Source organism: Eupeodes corollae, chromosome 1 (genome assembly GCF_945859685.1).
Source record: "Eupeodes corollae chromosome 1, idEupCoro1.1, whole genome shotgun sequence".
NCBI classification, from domain to species: Eukaryota; Metazoa; Arthropoda; class Insecta; order Diptera; family Syrphidae; genus Eupeodes; species Eupeodes corollae.
Window position 1 is genome coordinate 70,968,695 of NC_079147.1, and position 22,469 is coordinate 70,991,163.

At 35.8% G+C, this 22,469-nt stretch overlaps 1 protein-coding gene across 2 annotated transcripts in view; it reads left to right on the top strand.

The window, feature by feature from the left end:
• The window catches only part of LOC129938398 (aminopeptidase N), a 206,859-nt gene that overhangs the window by 167,378 nt on the left and 17,012 nt on the right, over window positions 1-22,469 (top strand). For both annotated transcript variants that reach the window (XM_056045932.1, XM_056045933.1), the window contains 5 exons: window positions 18,589-18,936; window positions 19,818-19,967; window positions 20,045-20,362; window positions 20,618-21,698; window positions 21,759-21,946. In XM_056045932.1, the coding sequence (XP_055901907.1) occupies window positions 18,589-18,936; window positions 19,818-19,967; window positions 20,045-20,362; window positions 20,618-21,698; window positions 21,759-21,946 (2,085 nt within the window). The remainder of the gene's footprint in view (window positions 1-18,588; window positions 18,937-19,817; window positions 19,968-20,044; window positions 20,363-20,617; window positions 21,699-21,758; window positions 21,947-22,469) is intronic.

Genomic DNA, 22,469 nt, shown 5'->3' on the forward strand with positions numbered 1-22,469 from the left:
AAAATATATTCTTGACGCAAAAGCTCGTATTTGCCCATAACAAGCTATCCAAAGTGATGTACTCGTATACCTATCTATACTTTATTTTTATTCAAGTTAAATTTAATGCGTTTCTCATCTACCTATCTACAAGTCTATGGACACTCCTTTTCTGCTTTAAATTTGATTCAATCAATAAACAATAAATTCTAAACCAAAATATTTAACAAGTTTGTTTGACATTTCAGAGTACAAAGTCCTTCAATCCTAAAATCTACACTTTAACGGTGATTGTTAATCTAAGAAAGAACTAAAACATTGGCGCCAATCAAATACCATTTAATTGATTTATGTTCAATACCAAACTTACATACAACGAGTATTTTGGAATCTAATTCCTTCTCGAAGACAACATAAAAAGCTATGCCACTAAGTCTGCCGCTACATTATCGTTCTCTATATATATTGTTCTTTGCATAATTTATGGTATTTTATTTGTTAGTTTCATTTAAAGATTGGTAAAGGTACCTAAGTTGTTAGTTTATAAAGGTAAAGCTGTGGATTTATAAAAAAAAAGATAAGAACAAAAGCTTGAAGAAAAGTCAAACCAACCTCTTTTCGATAACTTCCGATAATATCAAATTTATGTTTGCAATATGTTTGACAAACATGGTTCCATGAATATTTGTGTCATTTTAAATCCACTCATTCAGCCTTCACATCTGTCAAACAAATAAAGATCGAAGTTTACATCAATCAATGGCCAGGTTCAGACGACATAAGGGGCTTGAAAGTTAAGCAAGTTTCTAGTATTTCATTGGTCAGCTGCCAAAAAATGGAAAGCTGACTGGAATGTTAGCCAAGAAAAATCTACCCAACTATCAAGTCAAGTCTACTTCTATCAAAATGACAGTTGATAAAGTTTTTTCATTCAACTGAGAGCTGAACTTTATTACTCTGTGATTTATTTATTTTCTGCACAACTTTATTTAATGCTTTCTTCTTTCTTTTTCTTGGGTTTCTTGTCAAATTGGAAAAGAAATAACTAATATTACATATACAAAATACAAATCGTGGTGGACTTGTAGCTTGCCTGAGGAGTATTTTGTTAAAACAGTAATTTTGTTGCTACTTTTTGTTTTGTAAAGTTCTGAATTTGAAGTTCATGACGCTTGAAAAACTAAGTAGTTGATTTGGTCAAAATGTACGTTCAAAGAATGAAGTTGACTGCAAATGAAGTCCCTTATGTTGGCTGAACCTGCCCAATGATTATTCTGAGGTAACTAACTTATTTTGACGTTTCAACAGTTTATATTTGTCGGCCTTTTTAAAATACATAAATTTATAAAAATGGATATACTAAAAGACTTTTATGATGTTCACATTAATATTCAACAATTTTTTCAGAATTTGTTATTAAATAGAAAACATTTAATAGAAACTGAACTCACTCTTCATTTGGTTCATTTTAACGTCAAACCAGCTTTTATACCAACTAGTCGCAAAAACATTTAAGCATGAGATGTCAAAATGAAAGTGTGTGCATGTTCAATCATTGGACGCGTTCATAAAGCTGGTGACTATATAGTCAAAATTCAACTAGCTTTTTAAATGCAAAATTGCACTACAAAAGCTAGTTAATCCGGAACTGTATGACAAATACAAATACTGAAAGATTCATTTCATTTTGAATTCTTGTGTCCTTACCGAGCAGCTGATTGTGAAACGTCAAAACCAGCATGTACTAGCTTTGCAATCGAAATGTTTACACTACTTCGGTGGGGAAGTTTTAATTACTTTTGTAGTTGCATTTAGCCAATCAGAATCCCTTGACAACGTAGCCACTAGCTAAGTAAATGCCCCCATTGATTATTAAATCTGTAGTACTCTCACGGAATGTGACATTTTGTTACACAGGCGTTAATGGCGCTAGTGATTTACCAATAGTTGTAACACTACCAGAATAAGTTCCATGATGTCTTCTTAGGCACTATAGAATCAATCATACATTTGTGACATTATCTTTGTAAGGATTTGGATGACTTTTAAGCTTTTTTTTCACTTACTTGTAAAAATCAAAAGAAAATATTGAACTATGTGACGTTTCACTAACTAAATGTCAATTTGTTGATCTGTAAATGTCACTTTCTAACTTCATTCTAAAATGTATTCACAATTAACCATTGGTTGCGTTCAATCACGTGTTGGAGGCTCCTTCAAATTTAACCATATGTTCGAATCAGCTATTTCGGTCAGATACTCACATCTACTAGAAATTCTTGGACACTTTTGTATTCCTTTTTTGATATCGCAGTTGTTTTTTGATTTGCTGTTCTTTTTCACTTTAAACACTAACAAAAAGCTATCTGTCTGATATTGAACGCAACCATTAAGTAAGAACTCGATAAAATGATGAAACGTCAAAATGAGTCACCTTAAATAAGTGAACACACACCTTCCATGATAAACTGTAATCAAACTTATTTGTGTCACTTTAAATTCAATTATGAATTTCTGAAACCTTCCATTTTGACAACCTGCTTCGTATGTCTTCAGTTTAAGGTGTATGCACAATGTGACTGAACATAAGACCCCAGACTACACTTTAATCCTAACGTCTTTTTCAAAGACAAGGTGTTCATTCAAAGCTATAAACTATAACCCACTTCTTTGCGGATTTAGCATTCAAAACGTCATTTCTTACGATATGAAATCAGAACTAAACCGCAATGGACTTGGACAGCGGACATTTATAACATTACGCGCTCTGGCTGGCTGCTGTACTATTGGTGGTGAAGCCAGACGCAGACCAACCACAATTCAACGCACATCAGCCTAAGTACTTATGTCTCATATAAATAGGCGTCATAATCAATTGCCTTCAGCAGGCAGCATAGAGATGAAGCAATTAAATGACGTTTGCAAGTAGGTCTCCACTCTTTCTCTTTATTCATAAGCTTGGCTTGAGGCTATATATACAAACCCATCAGAGTCTTACTCGCGCCCACAAAATGCAATTTTATTATGGTGTGGCAGGGGCTTGAATTCTTAAAGTCTGCCACTGTGCCATCGATTCATTCATGTAGCACGCAATCATTATTATTATTTATTTGAGGATCCAAAGCCGTGCCGCCGCTGCCGAAGCTACTGCAAGACCAGAAGTCAATGAAGACGATTTAAGTATGGAACACGCATTGCTGAGCCAGAGCGAGCATCATCACCATCACTATGTTGCTCTGCGGAAGACGTTCTTACATTGACCAACCAGGAAGAGATCATGGGTCGTATAAATTGTGATCATTCTTAAACCATCTGCGCTTTCAGTGAGTGAGTGGTGTTCTTCATCTTCATCCATGTGACTTCTTCGGTTGGAAGTTTCATATAGTTTGCTATTGAACAGAAGCTGATTTTATCCAAGAGATAGAATTGCGTGCAGCTACATTATTAATCTTGCCACCGGCTTTTGGTTTTTAATTCATAGATAGATAGATAGCATGGCCAGAGCTAGAGGCTTGGGAGCAACTTCAAACAAGCGCCTTGATTCGTGTTCCTACATTCAGCTATTGCATGTCAGGAATTTGATTTTATATTCACTCTTCACTTCGATGTTCGATGCACCGTGCCGCACCGCTAGCATGAGTCTTTGAATAGTGAACATTATGTCATCATAATTGAAATTGAGCGTGCCGTCAGACAGACGTTGCAAGATGATGTTGCGAATAGATTTTCTAGTTTTTAATTGATGAGCAAGCCATTTTATATCGAAGTGAAGCTCGTTCCATGCCATCAGACTCAGACGAAAATGTTTACTCTTTTAATGGAAACTTAGCTAACTAAGTGGCATAGGTGATTCGAAAATAAAATGGTTATTAGATGATGCAGCAGCACGATCTGTCTGTGGTGATGGTAAGTTAAATTTATGACGACTGACAGTTTCTACAGGTTAAATGCATATCGTTAGGAGTAATTGTATTTCAATCATGTCCCATAATAAAGATGAATAATAAATTTATTATTCATAGAAGCCGTTAAAAGAGTAGGTTACTTAGAGGATGCATAGGCATGTTTCTTGGTGGTACATAACCGAGGGGGATGTTAAGTGCACTTTAATGGAAATTGAGAGATAATTACACCCGATGATTTATTATCTGATCTCAATATGGGCCACAAGATAGACGAGAAAACTTATTGTGAATATCATTAGTAAAAGGTTGTTATATTAGTGGAAGAATTTAACACACATTTTAAAAGAAGAATTCGACGCTTTAGAATGCCAATAGGTCAATAGGTTTTCAAGAAATAAAAGTAAAACTTGTACATTCAATCATAAGACACCATCGTATGCAAGCTGTCAAAATTGTATTAAATCATTAATGGCTGCTAAAATGACCCTGAAGATTTGCTGACAGTTGAACATAAAACAAAATATTGAAATTAGACATCACGTGGGATGTGAAAGGGATATCTACATAGTTTTTCAGATGTTGATAAATCCAAAAATTGCACTTAAAAAATACTTTCCATGAACAATTAGGATCATCAACATACAACGAAAAAAATCAAAACTTACTTAAAGCTAGATCAAAACGTGTTGCTTGATTTGTTTTTACTTTAACTATCAACAAACAGAATTCAAAATAATAATACCTAAGGCGTTGTCCACATTGGTTTCATTATTATGAAAATTTATAATCCTTTTCCTTATCTTCTTTTAGCTATAAGTAAACAATAAGTAAAGTCTTACATAGGTTAGAAATGAACAGTTTTTAATTGTTACTGACTAAAGAGCTAGAATTTTACTTTTCCGTTCCATCAAATAGAAAGTAAAAGAATGAAAACCAATCTTCCAGCTCTCCGCTAAAATTCAAATTGTGTTACTTACTTCTTACTTAGGGTGGCTCTACAATCCGGGCGCGCCTAAGCCTGAACATGCGTCTCCATCAAGCTCAAACCATAACTAGCTGTCTCCAATTTTGCACGCCAAGTTGGTTGAGGTCCTCTCCAACCAACGTGAGCCACTTGAGTTGGAATTTTATTCGAAGATCTTCCGGGCTGGAACGTTGATGTCCATTCGCTCTACATGATCCAGGCATCTAAGTAGTTGGACTTTAATTTTCTTGACCACGTCAGTGCCGCTGTACAGTTCGTCGTTATATCTTCTACTCCATTCTCCATTTATGCATACGTGACCAAAAATTAACAGATACATTTTTTTGTCGAAGCTCCTAGGACGCTCTCATCTTTCCTTGACAGGGTCCAGGCCTCAGCGCCATAAATGATAACCGGGGTGATGAGTGTCTTATAGATGCTGATTTTAGATGCTCGAGAGAGGACTTTACTTGTTAATTGCCTTCTAAGTCCAAAGAAGCAGCGATTTGCAAGAGTTATTCTTCGTTTGATTTCAGCGCTGGTGTTATTGTCTGTGTTTATAACGGTGCCTAGGAAGATAAAGTCCTCAGCTACCTCAAAGTTATAGCTGTCAATGGTGACGTTTTGTCCAAGACGTCGTTGTTCAATGTCCTTTTTTGATGCTTCTAAACCCATCTTCTTCGCTTCCGTCGCAATGCTCAAAAACGTCATCACTGACATTACGCTTTGATTTTCCAATTATGTCAATATCATCAGCGTATCCAAATAATTGGATGGACCTTTGAAAGATTGTGCCTCTAGTGTTGACGCTTGAGTTTTGCACAATTCTTTCCAGAACGATGTTGAAGAAGTCGCATGACAGTGCATCGCCTTGTCTAAACCTTTTTTGACATCAAATGCATCGGTGAGATCTTTTCCGACCTTGATAGAGCAGCGTGCATTCTGCATCGTCATTCTGCACAAACGGAGGGTTGCCAAAACTAGACATTGCTCGGTAGAGCTCTTCCCTATAGATGCTGTCATACGCGGCTTTAAAATCAGTGAAGAGGTGGTGGGTATCGATTTGAAGTTCCTGGGTTTTTCCAAGATCTGCCATAGTGTGAATATTTATTCGATAGCAGATTTTCCTGGTCTAAAGCCACACTGATAAGGACCTATCAGGTTGTTGATGAACAACTTCAGACGTTCACATAATACGGCAGAGCACACATAATATGCAATGTTAAGGAGACTGATGCCTCTGTAGTTGGTGCAGTTTAGAGGGTCTCCTTTCTTATGTATCGGGCACACTATTCTCAGATTCCACTCATCGGGCATGCTTTCCTCTGACCATATTTTGCAGATTTTGCAGAATAATTTGGCAGCGATGCCGTCTAGCAGATTTGTTGGACTTCACTTCGTCGAGCTCGAGTAGGCGCAATTGATCATCTGCGTCGCCTGGGTTCTATCTCCCAAACAGCGGAATTTGGTTCGTCATGGCTGTTACATAATTTGAAGAAGTGGAAGTGATCTTTCCATATTCTCAGATAGATTGCTGTTCTACTCTGATGTTCCCCTGATTGTCCTCACAAGCTTCGGTTCGTGGCTGGTACCCTTGGGAATTTTGTTTTACCTTTTGGTAAAAATTACGAACCTTATTCCTGTTGTGACATTCCTCTATCTCCACTATTGCGCGCTTCTCATGCTCCTTTTTTCCGTCTAAGAAGCCGGTTTTCCTCTAGCCTCTTCAGCTTGTAGCGCCATTTTGTATGCCTGTTACTTAGCTGCGTGCATGTGCTGGCATTATTCGTCAAATCAAGGGTTTCGCTGTGATGGCCGTATAAAAACTAGAACTTCAGAGTTGGCATCTATCATGGAAAGACAATATTGCCTATAATTTTCAATGCGTAATGCAGGCAGCATAGGCAGTGCCGGATTAGCCTCAAGGCAAACTAGGCAGCTGCCTAGGGGCCCCGCTTGAGCTAGGGGCCCCTCGCTCTGACTACGAACAAAACATTTTTTTGGAGATGCACCTTCAATAAAAAACAGCATTACATTTTTTATACTTGCCATAAATATAAGAAAAAAGAACAACAAAAAAAGAAACAGTGTATACGTGTTTATAATGAATTATGACTCCCATGCCCCATTCCATCCTAATGGGCCCAACCCAGCGATGCCAGAATGAGAGATTTTTACCTTTTTTTTCTCGGATTTTCGACAGTCAGCTCAAATTTTTTTCACGTTTTAATATCTAATAAAAGTTAGTAGGAAGTACACCTAAAATTAACTTTCGAACAGATTCGAAAGTAGCACAAAGTAACATAGCAGGGCCCCAGAAAAAAACAATATTTTCAAATGTTACAAATACAAACGCATTAGCACAGGGTCGAAGTGCAGTTGGATAATACATTTTGGGAGACGAACCAAAATGAAATGAAAATATGAATGGATATTATGTACATAATTTACACCCCTATTCTGGCAAACCTCACAAGTCACGAAAACCTCACAAGGTGATCATAACTTGATTTTGTGAGGATTTATTTCTCACAAACTTCTTACTAAGAAAAATCCAACTTGTGAGTTGTGACCTCCTTCAGAGCAGATCACAAATTCGAAAGTTTTTGTGACGCCAAAACCTCACAAACTCAAATTCAGCTCACCTTGTGAGGTCGTCATAACTTGTGAGGTTTGCCAGAATAGGGCTGTTAGATTAAGCAATTTTTTTTAACTCTTCTATTGTGTTCAAATAGATAAATTAACTACTGTAGTTATTTTAAGTTTTATTTTGTTTTAAATACATTATTTACATACATACATATATATGTATACATGTATTTTATCTTCAAAAATATTTTTATATTTTTGTTGGTGAAGGTATACTAATTGAAAACAAACTTAAAAACCATTTTTACAAAAATATCTAAGAAATAAAATGGAAAAAAACTAAAACAAAAAGTGAAAACAAACTTTTTTGATGGAAAATAAAAGGATTCGACTTGCCAAGTCTGGCAACGCTGCAAACTATAGAGTATAGAACTCGTGTTGCATCCGTTAAAATAAACACATCCGTCAAGTACATCATGTATGTGTTGGGATAAATTCTTGGTTTATGCATCCGTCTTCTGTCGGATTAGATTCGAACGTATATATTTTAATCGTTGGTGCTTGGTAAGTGGTTTGTACTAAATTACATGCAGTGAAGTCACAGTGAATTAATTAAAAAAAGATTTATGTGTTTTTTTTTGAATTTTAAGTGATAAGTTTTTAATATAAAACAAGCAAGTGCCTTGAAAAATTTCAGCGAGTATCTATAGATTTAAAAGTAGTAAAAGTAAAGTTGCGACTATTGTAAGCGACAGGTAAGTTTTTTAACAATGGAATTCGATTTCAACTTTCCATATGTCGAAGAGCAAGAACTCTTTTGAAAAAAAAGGTCCCAAGAATTACTCTGCCTAGGGGCTCATGACATGGTTAATCCGGCTCTGAGCATAGGACTTCTTAACAGATTGTTTGAGACTCGATCGGTAAAGGACAGGGCAGTTTTTTATGAATGTAGCCGTCCATTCGCTCTACTCTACTCTGATGTCCATTCGCTCTACATGACCTAGCCATCTAAGCCGTTGGTACAGTTTGTCGTTATATCTTCTTCTCCATTCTCCATCGATGCGTACGGGACCAAAATCAACCGAAGAATTTTTCTCTCGAAGCATCCTAATATGCCTAGGTAGACAAAGTCCTTAACTGCCTCAAAGTTATAGCTGTCCATGGTGACGTTTTGATTATGTCTATCAGGTTGACAGTTAATTGATGATAGATGTGTGAACTACGTACTAGCTTCCAAAAAGACTCACCTTGCTAAGAAATCGATCAGACTTAATCCGTTTTCAGTACTGTCGTTTTTCTTCTCTTAGCCATCATCTTTCATCTATCTTCTTTGTTGGGGCGTGCGCGCAAATGAGGCTAATGTTGGCGAATTTAGCCTTGATACGTATTGTCTTGATGGGCTCGCTCACACTGTTGAATTTTAAGATTTTTCCTGAGTACAGCTCCAACAACAAATCTGCAGCCCAATAGACGCTGCTGAGTTTCGTCCATATCCCAGGCTTGTTGGTGCTTCGCTACTAGGCTATTTGTACGTTGTCAGAAAGACACCCCGAACAGCACACCCCTAACGTGGAATAAAAGATCCTTAGTTTAACTCTAAGGACGTTGAACCAGATAAACGGCCCTACAAATAAGTCGTAAAAGCTATTTAAGTTGTTCGCTAAGTAGTTCAACCTAACTGGAACTGTAGACGGCACCGTAGATTCCATCCCGGGAATTCCACAGTTACCGTCTGGCATAAAATATGGAACCTCATAGTCAAAACTAGTTCCACTCGATAATAATTAAGCTTGAAAAGTAGTTTTTTGCCAGATGGAACGATGACGTTCTTTTTACTCCTCCATAGTTGAAAATACAGTTCTCGAAATTAAAATAAGAGTCAAAAGATTAATTTTTTATCTTAACGAAATGTTTGACACTTAGCACTCAACTTTTAAAACCACATGTCGTTACTGTCCCTGCCATTCTTTAATCCCTGGTTTTAATCAAAAATCCACCAATATTGCCCGGCAGACTATTGTTCTGGACAACGCCAATCTCAAAGAAGAAATTTGGATCCAACAGTCAATGTATTCTAAAGATCATGTGTGGTTTGTAATCCTCCAAAAGTTCATTCATTTTGTTAACTGGTTATCCAGAATTGCTTTCGTACAATAATTCAATTATTTCCATATATAAAGATTCAATTAATGACAACCAGTTTGACAGATGAAGCTTTAACCTGACAGAACTTAATACATACATAAATAATTTTAAAGATAATGTTGTCAATTTTCAAAACCTTATTGAGATCTTTCTATTTCGCATACATCATTTTGACATATAAATTTCGATTGATTTTATTGTTTTCCTTAAGAACCAGGAATGCAACTTGGCTTCTTTCAAACTCAAGGGGAAAATAATGGGAAATTTTGTTTGCATTATTATTTGAAGCAAATGTAATCAAACAAAACGCACTCCCATTACACATGTTCAATAATTGTGTTTTGTGAGGAACCAATTAAATAATACACCTTGGAGTTTGGCAAGCGCCCAACATATCCGTTGCACCGCCATTATTATGAAGGCGATCCGCCATATTCGGTCAGCCAGCAATAACCACCACTGATGCATTACACTTTAGGGACCATGACTTTTCGTTTAAAAAAAAAGTTTGTTTTCATCTATTTTGATCTTGTTAGGCGCTGGTTTATTAATAAGTGCAATTTCTGAAGACTCACTACACTCAGTGTTTGTATAATGCCTTGAAAAACCATGCGGAGGAATAGAAGTAGACAGATGAGTATGTAATCCAAAAAAAAAGCTGATGGATGTTTAAAACTATAATTTCGAAATTCACCAGATGGCAGAGAAGGGCAGGACATGATGCAGGAGTGAAAGAATGTTGGTGAGGGAGCACCAGAGAAATCACCATGTACATTTAGCTTTCATTGTCTATACAAAGCCCACATTAGCCTTGTCTTCCCTCGTCTATACAAAAAAGTGCCCAAGACCGATAATAACTCTATATAGTTCATCGTGCCAGCGCAGCGCCCAGCGGTGGTGTGGTGACTAGTGACTGGTGAGTGCAATGTAATTGCTGCTCACGATGTTCCTTCCTGAGAGAGATTGAGTGCAGCACTTGCTCTAGGTGAACAAAACATGAACAGTGAACAACCAGCAAACAAATCAAATCGAAAAGAAACAAAGTCGATGAGCAGAAATTCTTAAAATAGTTTTTGAAATAAAATTTATTTTCGAGACTGAGGTACGACGAAGGCGAAAATATCGTTCAAACAAGTCTAAATTGGAATTTGAGAATTTTAAATGGCAAATACCAACGATAGCTCAAAGTTCATGGCTTTTTGTCGGGTAAATCTTTTGCTTTGGTTTGCAGATTGGAATTTTTGGTGGAAAACGTCGAAAAATCCCAAAGTTGACAGACAATTCATTTGTTGTCTCTTTGGTCCTGATGTCTAGATAATGCGGAAAAGACAATTTAATATAGCAATTTATCAGCAGCTAATATAAGAATTTCAATGTAATTATTTAACGTGAACGTTAAAAAAACGAACACATAAGACATTTAAATGGTACTTCTGTGGGGCGCTTTCATTTAATAAGACTTTTATTAAAGGCATTTTATTTTATGGCAAAGGAAGAAGAGTAATAATAAGTTGTTTATTTTCTTACTGGTAATTGAAAATGATTCATGTTTTATTCCAAATAAGATAAGTTAGAACTGTAGCTCTTTTTTGATTTTTTCCACAAACGTTAGTGACTATTTTAATTAGCTAATAGGTTATTACTGCTGCCAAGTCTAAAACGAAATCCTTTTGTCAAATTCCTTCTAAAAATATAAGTGATATCAATTTTATTTCTTATTTCTAAAAGGGATGATCAAAGGCTCCGAGCTGACATTTAGAGCGTCATGTTTTAGGCAGAGACTACCAGGGATTTTAAATTATGGCTATCTGTCACAATCTGTCAATGTCGCTACAATCAGGATTTATTAAAAATATTCTTAGAGTTATTTCTAAAATCGAATTTTTATGAGTCAAGATACCGAGATTGAGAAAAGATAAATCGATTTTAGCGACACCTATTTTATGAAATATTTGCACAAGTAGATAGTCTCGTTGGGTTAATTACCTATTACCTATCATTAAATATGTTTTGGTAATATTCCTTTTATTTATGCGACTTGTACACTATTAACAAATTATGTCGTTTGTATGTTAAATAGATTTACATATTTAAACAAGTGTTTTGAAAGTGAGTTTTTTTTAGCATAGTTATTATGATTATAATTAACTTTAATGAACAACTTATAAAATTTTGTCAGCAAATTCTTTTAAATATGCCGAATGAGCATCAGATCAAAGAACCATATGTTAATCTTTTACTAATTAGAGTATAATAATGATTTGTGTTGTTTGGCAGAAGAGTTAATTATTGAAAATGAGAGTGAGAAGTTACGAAAGATTAGTCTCAAGGCTGATGTTGTCGCAAAATCAAGTCTTTTAAGCTTAATGAAATGAGTTTGAGTCCATTTCGAAATGTGAGAGACTGATTATGTTACTAGTAATATGTTTGAGATCGTATTGATCGTTATAGAAGAATTCTGCTATGTAAGTCCTGTGTTTTTGAGCTAGAACAGGGCATGTGCAGAGGAGGTGAAGAACTGTTTCCTCCTCTTCTTCAGCCATAGAGATTCTGCAATAGTCATTTGAGAATACGCCTAGCCGCGTGGCGTGCTTTTAGACAGTGTCTGGTTATGACACCTATAATCGAGCTTATATGCGATCTTCTTAGAAATAGCAAGTATTTAAATCTAGTGGATGCCACGTGGTGATGTTATTCAACTTGACGCTTCTTTATAGCGTCTTAAGTTAGCAATAGTTTACAAAGCGATTGGTATGCCAGCATTAGCCAAACATGGTATAATAAGTTGTACAGTACCATTTCTGGCGATTTCATCTGTATTACAATTTCTTGGAATGTCTCTATGGCCTAGAATCTAGTAAAGGTAAATGTTAAGCTGTTGTGCCACCTCCATCAAAGACGATCGACATTTCTGGACTATTATAAAGTTTGTAGTCGGTTACCAGGTAACCTACAGCAGTTCAAGGAGTCCAGGTATAGAAACCATCAAAAAGAATAGTTTAAGAGCAGAAGCAAAAATGGCTCGACAGTGAATGTTTGAAAACAACAAAAACAAAATATTCAGCGGAGTTTTGCAAAGCAGTTAGGCTTGTAAGTGGAAAAAGTGCATAGTTATCAATATAGAAGAGTTAAAAATGCATTTCATGAATCTTCTCAACACAGCACAAATATCACCATCGCTTAAGTATGAGCCACCTTACATATTTAAGGTATTCTTAGATGCTCCTATCACGCTCTCTGAGGTAGAATTGTCTATAGAGAAATCTAAAAATGGGAAAGCTTCGGGAAAGGATAGAATACCCTTTGAATATTTTAAAAATCTAACCACCTACTTTTTAAACTTTCTAACCGTGGAGTACAACAGAATTTTTGAGACAGGTAATGTTCCGGGAAGTTTTCGTAGAGCAATCATTTTCCCACTACGCAAAGTTTTTTGGACCAATACTATACTACCGGTTAAGAGAGTGGGTCGAAAGCAAGCAGATTTTGAATGAATTTCAGGTTTTGCGGGTTTCAGGAAAAACTATTCAATGATATACAAAATTTTCTCTTTGGTGGGTATTGGCGACATCTCGAGGAGTGAAAAGTGTACGTTTGAGGAGGAACCAATAGAGATTGTTAAAGAGTACAAGGATTTAGGAGCCTTAATTGCTTCTAATCTTAACCTAAATAAGCATCTTCAATACAAACTATCTGAAGCTAAATGAGCTATGTATTGTGTGTGGACAAGTTGTATTGTAAGGAAAACCATATCACATGGAGCAAAGTATCAAATCTTTCGTACAGCTACATTGTCAATTTTCTTCTACGGATCCCAAGTTTGGGGATATATATATTTCTTTTAAGGCTGTGGAAAAATGTCTTCATTTTTTTATACAGAATATTTTCAAGCTGCAAATTATATGTTATACTTAGAAACAGGTATAGCACCGATATTTTTTGATACGCTAAAAATACATTTCTATTATGTAGCAAGAGTAATGGCGATGGGAGAAGAAAGGATTCCAAGACTGATTCTCATGCAGCTGAGACATTCTGAGGGAACTTGCGTTACGGAGTGGAAAAAATTCGCCAACGAATTTTCAGCAGATTTTACAATATCAACCACCGATAATAATGAAGCCATGAAGTGCGAGAAGATGTTTTTCACTTTGTGGGAATCTGTCCAATACTCAAGAAATTTCGAAGGCGTTTCTTTGCAGTGGAGTTTCTTGGTCTAGACGAAGTAATCAAAATTTTGAATGGAGAGTGGTTGGGACCCTCTAGTTGGGTATATTACGAAAGCTTTCCTTTACAGAAACCAAATTATGCAAGGACATTTTTAAATAATAATTATAGATGTTTATTTAATAATTTAATGTTTTAAGCTTTTTATTTTTGAAAATGTACAAATTAAATTAAAAATGCACTCTGGTAGACGGCCTTCGGCCAAACCATAAAAGACTTAGATTTGTATATATTTATGAAGTCAATAAAACCAAAAAACTAAAAACTAACTAAAGTTTGTAGAGTAAAAAAGTACGGATATTAGGTGTTGATATGACGTTTTCTTCAAGCTATTACGCTTCAATGATTGGAAAAGCGGAATGAGATACTTAATTTCAGTCTTTCAGAATACACGCCCGCCTTTCATTTGTTTTTGATCCATCTGTGTAAAAGCGGACAGACTCGTCTTCTAGGAATGCCCTTTCCTCCCAGAAAGATCTGGAAGGTATAGAATTCTGCAAGTTTCTGTCGAACACAATATTGCCACACCGCGACCGTACAGAAAAATCAGTTTGATTACAGATGTGTATAACCAATGTCTAATTCCGGAATGTAAGCACCAATTTATAACCAATAAGTTTTTTGCAAGAGAAAAGAGCTGCAGTGGCTTGTTGTTTCCAATTAAGTTTTTTGTCTAAAATAAGACCCAGACACTTAGCCTTTAACTGGTTTCCTTCAATGTTGGAACTGGAAATGTTAAATATAGAATTTTGAATTTCCTCACCCATTCTACACCGATCTGCCTAAAGCATTAGTTTATTTAAGGCGTTTGCTAAGAGTTCTTTTAGGGTGTTAAGATGTTTTACTAAAACCGCTATATAGTAACGTCATCCGCATATGCAATCACTTTGAAACCCTCCAGTTTCCGCAGAAGAAGTGATAAAACACCACCTTGCGGTTCCTCTGCTAACGAATCATCCCTAAGCGAACCCTCTACGTTTAGGGAAGTTACTACAGATGTTAGTGCAGATATTTCACCGTTGTTTCTACCGATTTAACTTTACAGTAGCCATGTTGAGTAGGCATGTTTCTAACTTCTTAAGAAGGAATAATGATAGGCTTACAGGTCGTAAATCTTTAGGGTTGACTTGCTAGCATTTTCCTGCGCTGTGTGTTTTGGGTATAAAAACAACTCAAAACCCAATAGTCTATTAAATTTTAACAGGTATTTCGAATTTGTATGATCTATCTGATTGAAATTTAGTTTTAGCCTCATTTTGAAAATAAAAAGTCAACAATCCAAACCAAACGTACAATCTCTTTGCATTGGGTTTTCAAAAATAACGTTCAGGTCTTTCACCAATTTTATTGTTTGCAGTATCTAAGCTGTCCCGGTCGATGAAGTGCAGATAACAGGCTTGTGAAAGAATGAAATATTTTGAGAATGTAATCATTATAAATCATTTATTAAATTCAATATTAGGATTGCATACATTGATTTCAACTAAAGATTGAGATTTCAAATTTTGCAATTAAAATTCAATTGAGCTTAAAAAACTTGCGATTATTTTTGTTTGCAATCATTCTTCTTAAAGTCTTTGCTCAATTCTTTTTAAGTCTTTGCGCTCTAAAGTGAAATAACACTACCCAAGAATGGATGAAGACACAAATTATTCCAGTCTTTTTAGGGTCAAATGATTGGAGGTTACACATTTTTAATTCCCAGTCTTTAGGGAAACTCAATGAATGTAATCTTTTTTTATTGAAGTCATACAAGGTGGCGTTATGTTACGAGCCTTATAGATATATAAAGATGTCCAAAATAGTTGTCCAAACTAATGTAAGTTATGTTTCATCCTTTGGTTACGCAATTTAAATTAGGAATACAATTAAAAATAAAGTACAATGGGGTTCTCCATTTAAATAATTTCATGGCTTACTGGATATGGATGTGTACTTAGTAACGAAAACAGCTCTTATCTTTCAGTTTCTTTCAAAATCAATTCTTAAGAAAAAAAGTGCTCAAAATAATTAAGAAATAATTCTTTTTTCAAGTATGGAAGCAGCATCGTGTTCTTTTCACCACGAGAATCAGCAAAACAGAATTGCTGTCGATTTTCAAAAACAAAAATCTTTAAACAGGAGCTTTAAAAAAAGGAAAAAATAATCTATTTATTCTAAGATTTTGTCAGTTTTTGAGTTTCGCCCAAAAAGAAGTTTTCAGTGTGACTTTCAGTGTGACTATTCTTTAAGTAAAGGGTGATTTTTTTGAGGTTAGGATTTTCATGCATTAGTATTTGACAGATCACGCGGGATTTCAGACATGGTGTCAAAGAGAAAGATGCTCAGTATGCTTTGACATTTCATCATAAATAGACTTACTAACGAGCAACGCTTGCAAATCATTGAATTTTATTACCAAAATCAGTGTTTGGTTCGAAATGTGTTTCGCGCTTTACGTCCGATTTATGGTCTACATAATCGACCAAGTGAGCAAACAATTAATGCGATTGTGACCAAGTTTCGCACTCAGTTTACTTTATTGGACATTAAACCAACCACACGAATGCGTACAGTGCGTACAGAAGAGAATATTGCGTCTGTTTCTGAGAGTGTTGCTGAAGACCGTGAAATGTCGATCCGTCGCCGTTCGCAGCAATTGGGTTTGTGTTATTCGACCACATGGAAGATTTTACTCAACGATCTTGGTGTAAAACAGTATAAAATATAGCTCGTACAAGAACTGAAGCCGAACGATCTGCCACAACGTCGAATTTTCAGTGAATGGGCCCTAGAAAAGTTGGCAGAAAATCCACTTTTTTATCGACAAATTTTGTTCAGCGATGAGGCTCATTTCTGGTTGAATGGCTACGTAAATAAGCAAAATTGCCGCATTTGGAGTGAAGAGCAACCAGAAGCCGTTCAAGAACTGCCCATGCATCCCGAAAAATGCACTGTTTGGTGTGGTTTGTACGCTGGTGGAATCATTGGACCGTATTTTTTCAAAGATGCTGTTGGACGCAACGTTACGGTGAATGGCCATCGCTATCGTTCAATGCTAACAAACTTGTTGCCAAAAATGGAAGAACTGAACTTGGTTGACATGTGGTTTCAACAAGATGGCGCTACATGCCACACAGCTCCCGATTCTATGGCCATTTTGAGGGACAACTTCGGAGAACAATTCATCTCAAGGAATGGACCGGTAAGTTGGCCACCAAGATCATGCGATTTGACGCCTTTAGACTATTTTTTGTGGGTCTACGTCAAGTCTAAAGTCTACACAAATAAGCCAGCAACTATTCCAGCTTTGGAAGACAACATTTCCGAACAAATTCGGGCTATTCCGGCCGAAATGCTCGAAAAAGTTACCCAAAATTGGACTTTCCGAATGGACCACCTAAGACGCAGCCGCGGTTAACATTTAAATGAAATTATCTTCAAAAAGTAAATGTCATGGACCAATCTAACGTTTCAAATAAAGAATCAATGAGATTTTGCAAATTTTATGCGTTTTTTTTTTTTTAAAGTTCTCAAGCTCTAAAAAAATCACCGTTTATTTCATGGATCAGTTCAGAATAATTTCAATAACAAAGCACTTTTATGTCAAACCCAAAAAATAAGAAAACAACGCAAATTTTCTTTTCTTTAATCCTCATACACATTCATTAAGTTCCCATAACAAGCTTCTTTAATTTCCTTACTCGCTAAACTTGATTTTGGTAAGTTTGACATTTGACAAACGTCAAAAAAAGATCTGTTCGATTTTTTGTGTGATGAGTTCTTAGCAAAGTTCTCTTAATTTACAAAAGTATTCATTAATATCGTACAATTTATTCTCAGGAAGCTGTTATTTCAAATATTTCCTACTACACGTCTCAAACAATTGAACTGTTTAAAGCTTAGTGTAAATAAATGTGTTCTATTTTTATAACAAAATTATACAAAATTAAATGAAAATACGTACGTACCTTTAACAGCATAAAGAAAAAACTACTTCACAAAACTATACAACAACGTTTTTAAGGCCTAATGGGTGGGCGATGGAAGCTTCTTTATGCATACAACTTACAGTTACTTAAACTTCATGAAAACAAAAATATTTAAAGAACATTTTTCCCAACATAATGAACTGAATTGGTTTGTATAGTTCATAGGGATGCCCACGGCTGCGAGGCGTATCCCAACGAGACTTGTGCCGATCTAGCTACATTGAAAAACGTCTGTCGTGTATCTCTTACAGGAATCGCTCTTGGGTTTGGTTTGGTGATTTTCGTGTTAAGAACTCGGTTTTTAGCCCAATTCGTCATCTTGTCTGTTATCATTCTACAATTTTAGAACTTTTAGAGTTTTTGTGTTTTAACCAAGAACGTCGTAACTACTCTTGATAGGACCTGGACTGTTTTTGAAAAACATCGGATCAAGGTGCTACAAAATCTCCTCACGATCTCGTCTCTGATTCTTTGAAGTTTTTATCAAAATTCCCTCAGTTCGGTAGTAGACGAGACCGAGACCAAACCGAGACTTTCTTGGCCAGCCCTATTATATGTACTCGTACCTCTTCCTATAGCATTTTTCTTTTCTTTTTTTTTTGTTTAGGGAAATCGTGGAAATGTCCATCAAGCATTATTTATATTTCTGTATTTATTTATTTTTCTCACACTGTAAATGAATTTGTGTTTTTGTTTTTCTTTTAACGAGAATATTGCATAAGAAAAAGTATTGATGAATTATTATAGTTGAATTTTGTAAACAAACATTTTTATTTTTAAAATTATTATTTTTCTTTTTCTCTTTCAGAATAAGTATTGAGCCAAATTTAATCACTTCCCTGAATAATGGAACTGTGGCAATTTATATATCACGTGATTATAATGTAAAAGGCTTGCAACCAATAGTTTTGGATGTCAATAATGTAACAATTATTGACGCTCGAGTCATTAGAACTGTGCCAGATGCCACTGATTTAGACTTTGAAAGTGAATATGGTGACAATAATACGACCTTTGTCATTAAAGTCGATAAGGTAGTGGAATCGGAGAAGGATCTGAAACTTGTGATATATTTAGATTTCGTTAGTGAGATAACAAGTACGTTGCAGGGAATCTATAAGACAAGTTACGTCAATGCGGACACATTGCAAAAAGAGTAAGTCTGACGAAGTGTGAAGTGAGACTAAGACTAAGACTAAGACTAAGACTAAGACTAAGCTAAGACTAAGACTAAGACTAAGACTAAGACTAAGACTAAGACTAAGACTAAGACTAAGACTAAGACTAAGACTAAGACTAAGACTAAGACTAAGACTAAGACTAAGACTAAGACTAAGACTAAGACTAAGACTAAGACTAAGACTTAGACTAAGACTAAGACTAAGACTAAGACTAAGACTAAGACTAAGACTAAGACTAAGACTAAGACTAAGACTAAGACTAAGACTAAGACTAAGACTAAGACTAAGACTAAGACTAAGACTAAGACTAAGACTAAGACTAAGACTAAGACTAAGACTAAGACTAAGACTAAGACTAAGACTAAGACTAAGACTAAGACTAAGACTAAGACTAAGACTAAGACTAAGACTAAGACTAAGACTAAGACTAAGACTAAGACTAAGACTAAGACTAAGACTAAGACTAAGACTAAGACTAAGACTAAGACTAAGACTAAGACTAAGACTAAGACTAAGACTAAGACTAAGACTAAGACTAAGACTAAGACTAAGACTAAGACTAAGACTAAGACTAAGACTAAGACTAAGACTAAGACTAAGACTAAGACTAAGACTAAGACTAAGACTAAGACTAAGACTAAGACTAAGACTAAGACTAAGACTAAGACTAAGACTAAGACTAAGACTAAGACTAAGACTAAGACTAAGACTAAGACTAAGACTAAGACTAAGACTAAGACTAAGACTAAGACTAAGACTAAGACTAAGACTAAGACTAAGACTAAGACTAAGACTAAGACCAAGACTAAGACTAAGACTAAAACTAATTTTAACTAAATTTTCATTAATTTTATAGATGGATGATAAGTACACAATTTTCACCAATTGACGCTCGCAGAGGATTCCCATGCTTCGATCGTCCAGACAAAAAGGCCAACTTTTCAATAAGTATAATTCACGAAGCAAGAACTACAGCGCTATCAAACATGGCTTCCAAAGCAATCACGTAGGTTTTTCTTAAAATTGAGGCATAGCCTAAATCTTTTGTCTAAATATATGATCTCTTTGTTATTTTTTTCTTAGGAAAGAACGTCCTGGTTATGTAAGGGAGGATTTCGAAACAACTCCAAAAATGCCAACCTATTTAGTGGCCTTTGTCATCTCAAATTTAGTTAAAGCTAATTTCTCTGTTTCTGATAAAAATGCCAAAACAAAGATTGAATTCTACACTCGCCCCGAAGGAATTGACATGACGAATTTCGCTTATGACTTCACACGCAGAATTTTACCCTTCTTTGAATCATATTTTGGTATTGAATATAAACTTCCCAAAATTGATATGGTGTCAGTGCCTGATTTTGGTTTTGGTGCAATGGAAAATTGGGGTCTGATTACATTTAGGTAAGTCAAAGATAACACTACACAATTAATAATTGACAACCCTCATTGTTTGACATTACTATATTCAACCTCACAATAAAAGGGTCATCTGGACTTGTGCGACAGACAAGACCTAATTATTTTTTATGTCACTTTAAGTGACATTTAAGTAGAATGTGGGTATAGAGATGATCATGTGTCAGTTAAGATGTCAAAATTAAAATAATTGTGGTGGGAAAGTCCATAATATTAATTTTCTGTATTTAATTTCTTTAGAGATTCATCGCTATTGGTACCACAAGATCAAGAGAAGACTTCGTCGGCCGAGCATACTGAATATGTAGCAACCATCATAGCTCACGAGTTGGCCCATCAATGGTTTGGAAATTTGGTCACTCCCAAGTGGTGGGATGATTTGTGGCTGAAGGAAGGCTTTGCCACCTATATGAGTTATATTGCTGCTGACTTTATCCATCCCGAATGGAACATTATGGACACTTTCACAGTCTTCGAATTCCAACAGTCGATGGACAAAGATTCTGATAACACCTCACATCCCATAACATTCGATGTCACTTCGGTCAATGACATTCGTCGAATTTTCGATCCAATTTCCTACTCGAAGAGCACAATTCTACTGAGAATGTTGAACTCTATTGTTGGACCTGATGCCTTCAGGGATGCCACTAAGGAATTTCTGAAAGCTTTCCAATACAAAAATGCCAACCGCAATGATTTATGGAGTTTTATGACTTTCCATGGTCATGCCAAGCGCACTCTGTCACTTGACATTCACATAAAAGACATTATGAACTCGTGGATTCATCAGGCCGGGTATCCAGTGGTGACAGTGAGACGAAATGAGACAAGTCTGATTGTCACTCAGCAGCGTTATATGTTTGCACAGAAGAATCAGACAGACGACACACGCTGGTACATTCCGATAACATTTGAGACCGACGAATCGAAGAAGGGCGATGACATCCCAACACATTGGATGACAACTGACGACAAAGAGATCGAAATTGAGAACGCCTTCAGCAATGCCAACAGTTCGAATATTGTTGTGTACTTGAATTTGAATCGACAAGGCTACTATCGGGTGAACTACGATTATGGGTCGTGGATTGAGTTGAAGAAAAAATTCAGTTCTTTGCCCAGCATCACAAGAGCACAGCTGTTAGATGATTCGCTACATTTGGCCCAGGCTGAGTACTTGACATATGACATACCATTGACATTCTTAACGGAGATGTATACGGCAACTGATGATGAGCTGTTTTGGGCAGCATCGCAACAAGGCTTGAATTACATTACATTCATGCTCCATAGGGAACCGGCTTATGAGACTTTTAGGGTAAGTTAGTTAGTGTGACGTTTGACCATTTGATAATTTTTGTATTTTAAACATTTTTAGGCTTTTATGAAATTCATTGTACGTCCTGCTTATGACGATTATGGACTGGTTGAACCCAGTGATGCAACACATGCCCAATTGATGCATAGGGCGAGAGTTGCACGGATGGCATGCAAATTTAACTATGACAGATGCACAACTGCTGCTCAGCTAAAATACAGGGAATGGATGACAAACAAAACAAATATGTAAGTCTAAGAATTTGATAATCTATTTCCTTATTAAAAAAGATTCAGTAAGGCTATTTCGATTGGTTTCAAGAGCATGTTCTTCAAAACTCAATCAAATACGAATAAATAGTCTCTATCGTCTTTTAGTCGTAAGCTAAAAGAGAGTTAACTTTTCTTAGTGCGGAATGTATTTCTAGAAGTACGGGTATTACAGTTGAATTGTTTAAGGGGACGCTATTTCACTGTAGACTCAGGTAGGTTATTGGGGCACTAATACATAATATGAAAATTATACTTTTGGACGAATAGAAGCTTTGCATCTTCAGAGAAAATTTAAACAGATTTTTGGCGATGTCGAACATGTGATCACTCTACAAATTGTGGTTTGTAATGCACATACCTAGAACTGAGATCTGTTCAGTCTCCTCGATTCAAGAAGCACCCTTAGATACTGGCATTCGGGGAGTATTACGCTTTTACGACAGTAGACAGCATTAACTTTCCTTTAAATTCTACACGGTTTTTGATTTTCTATTGGACA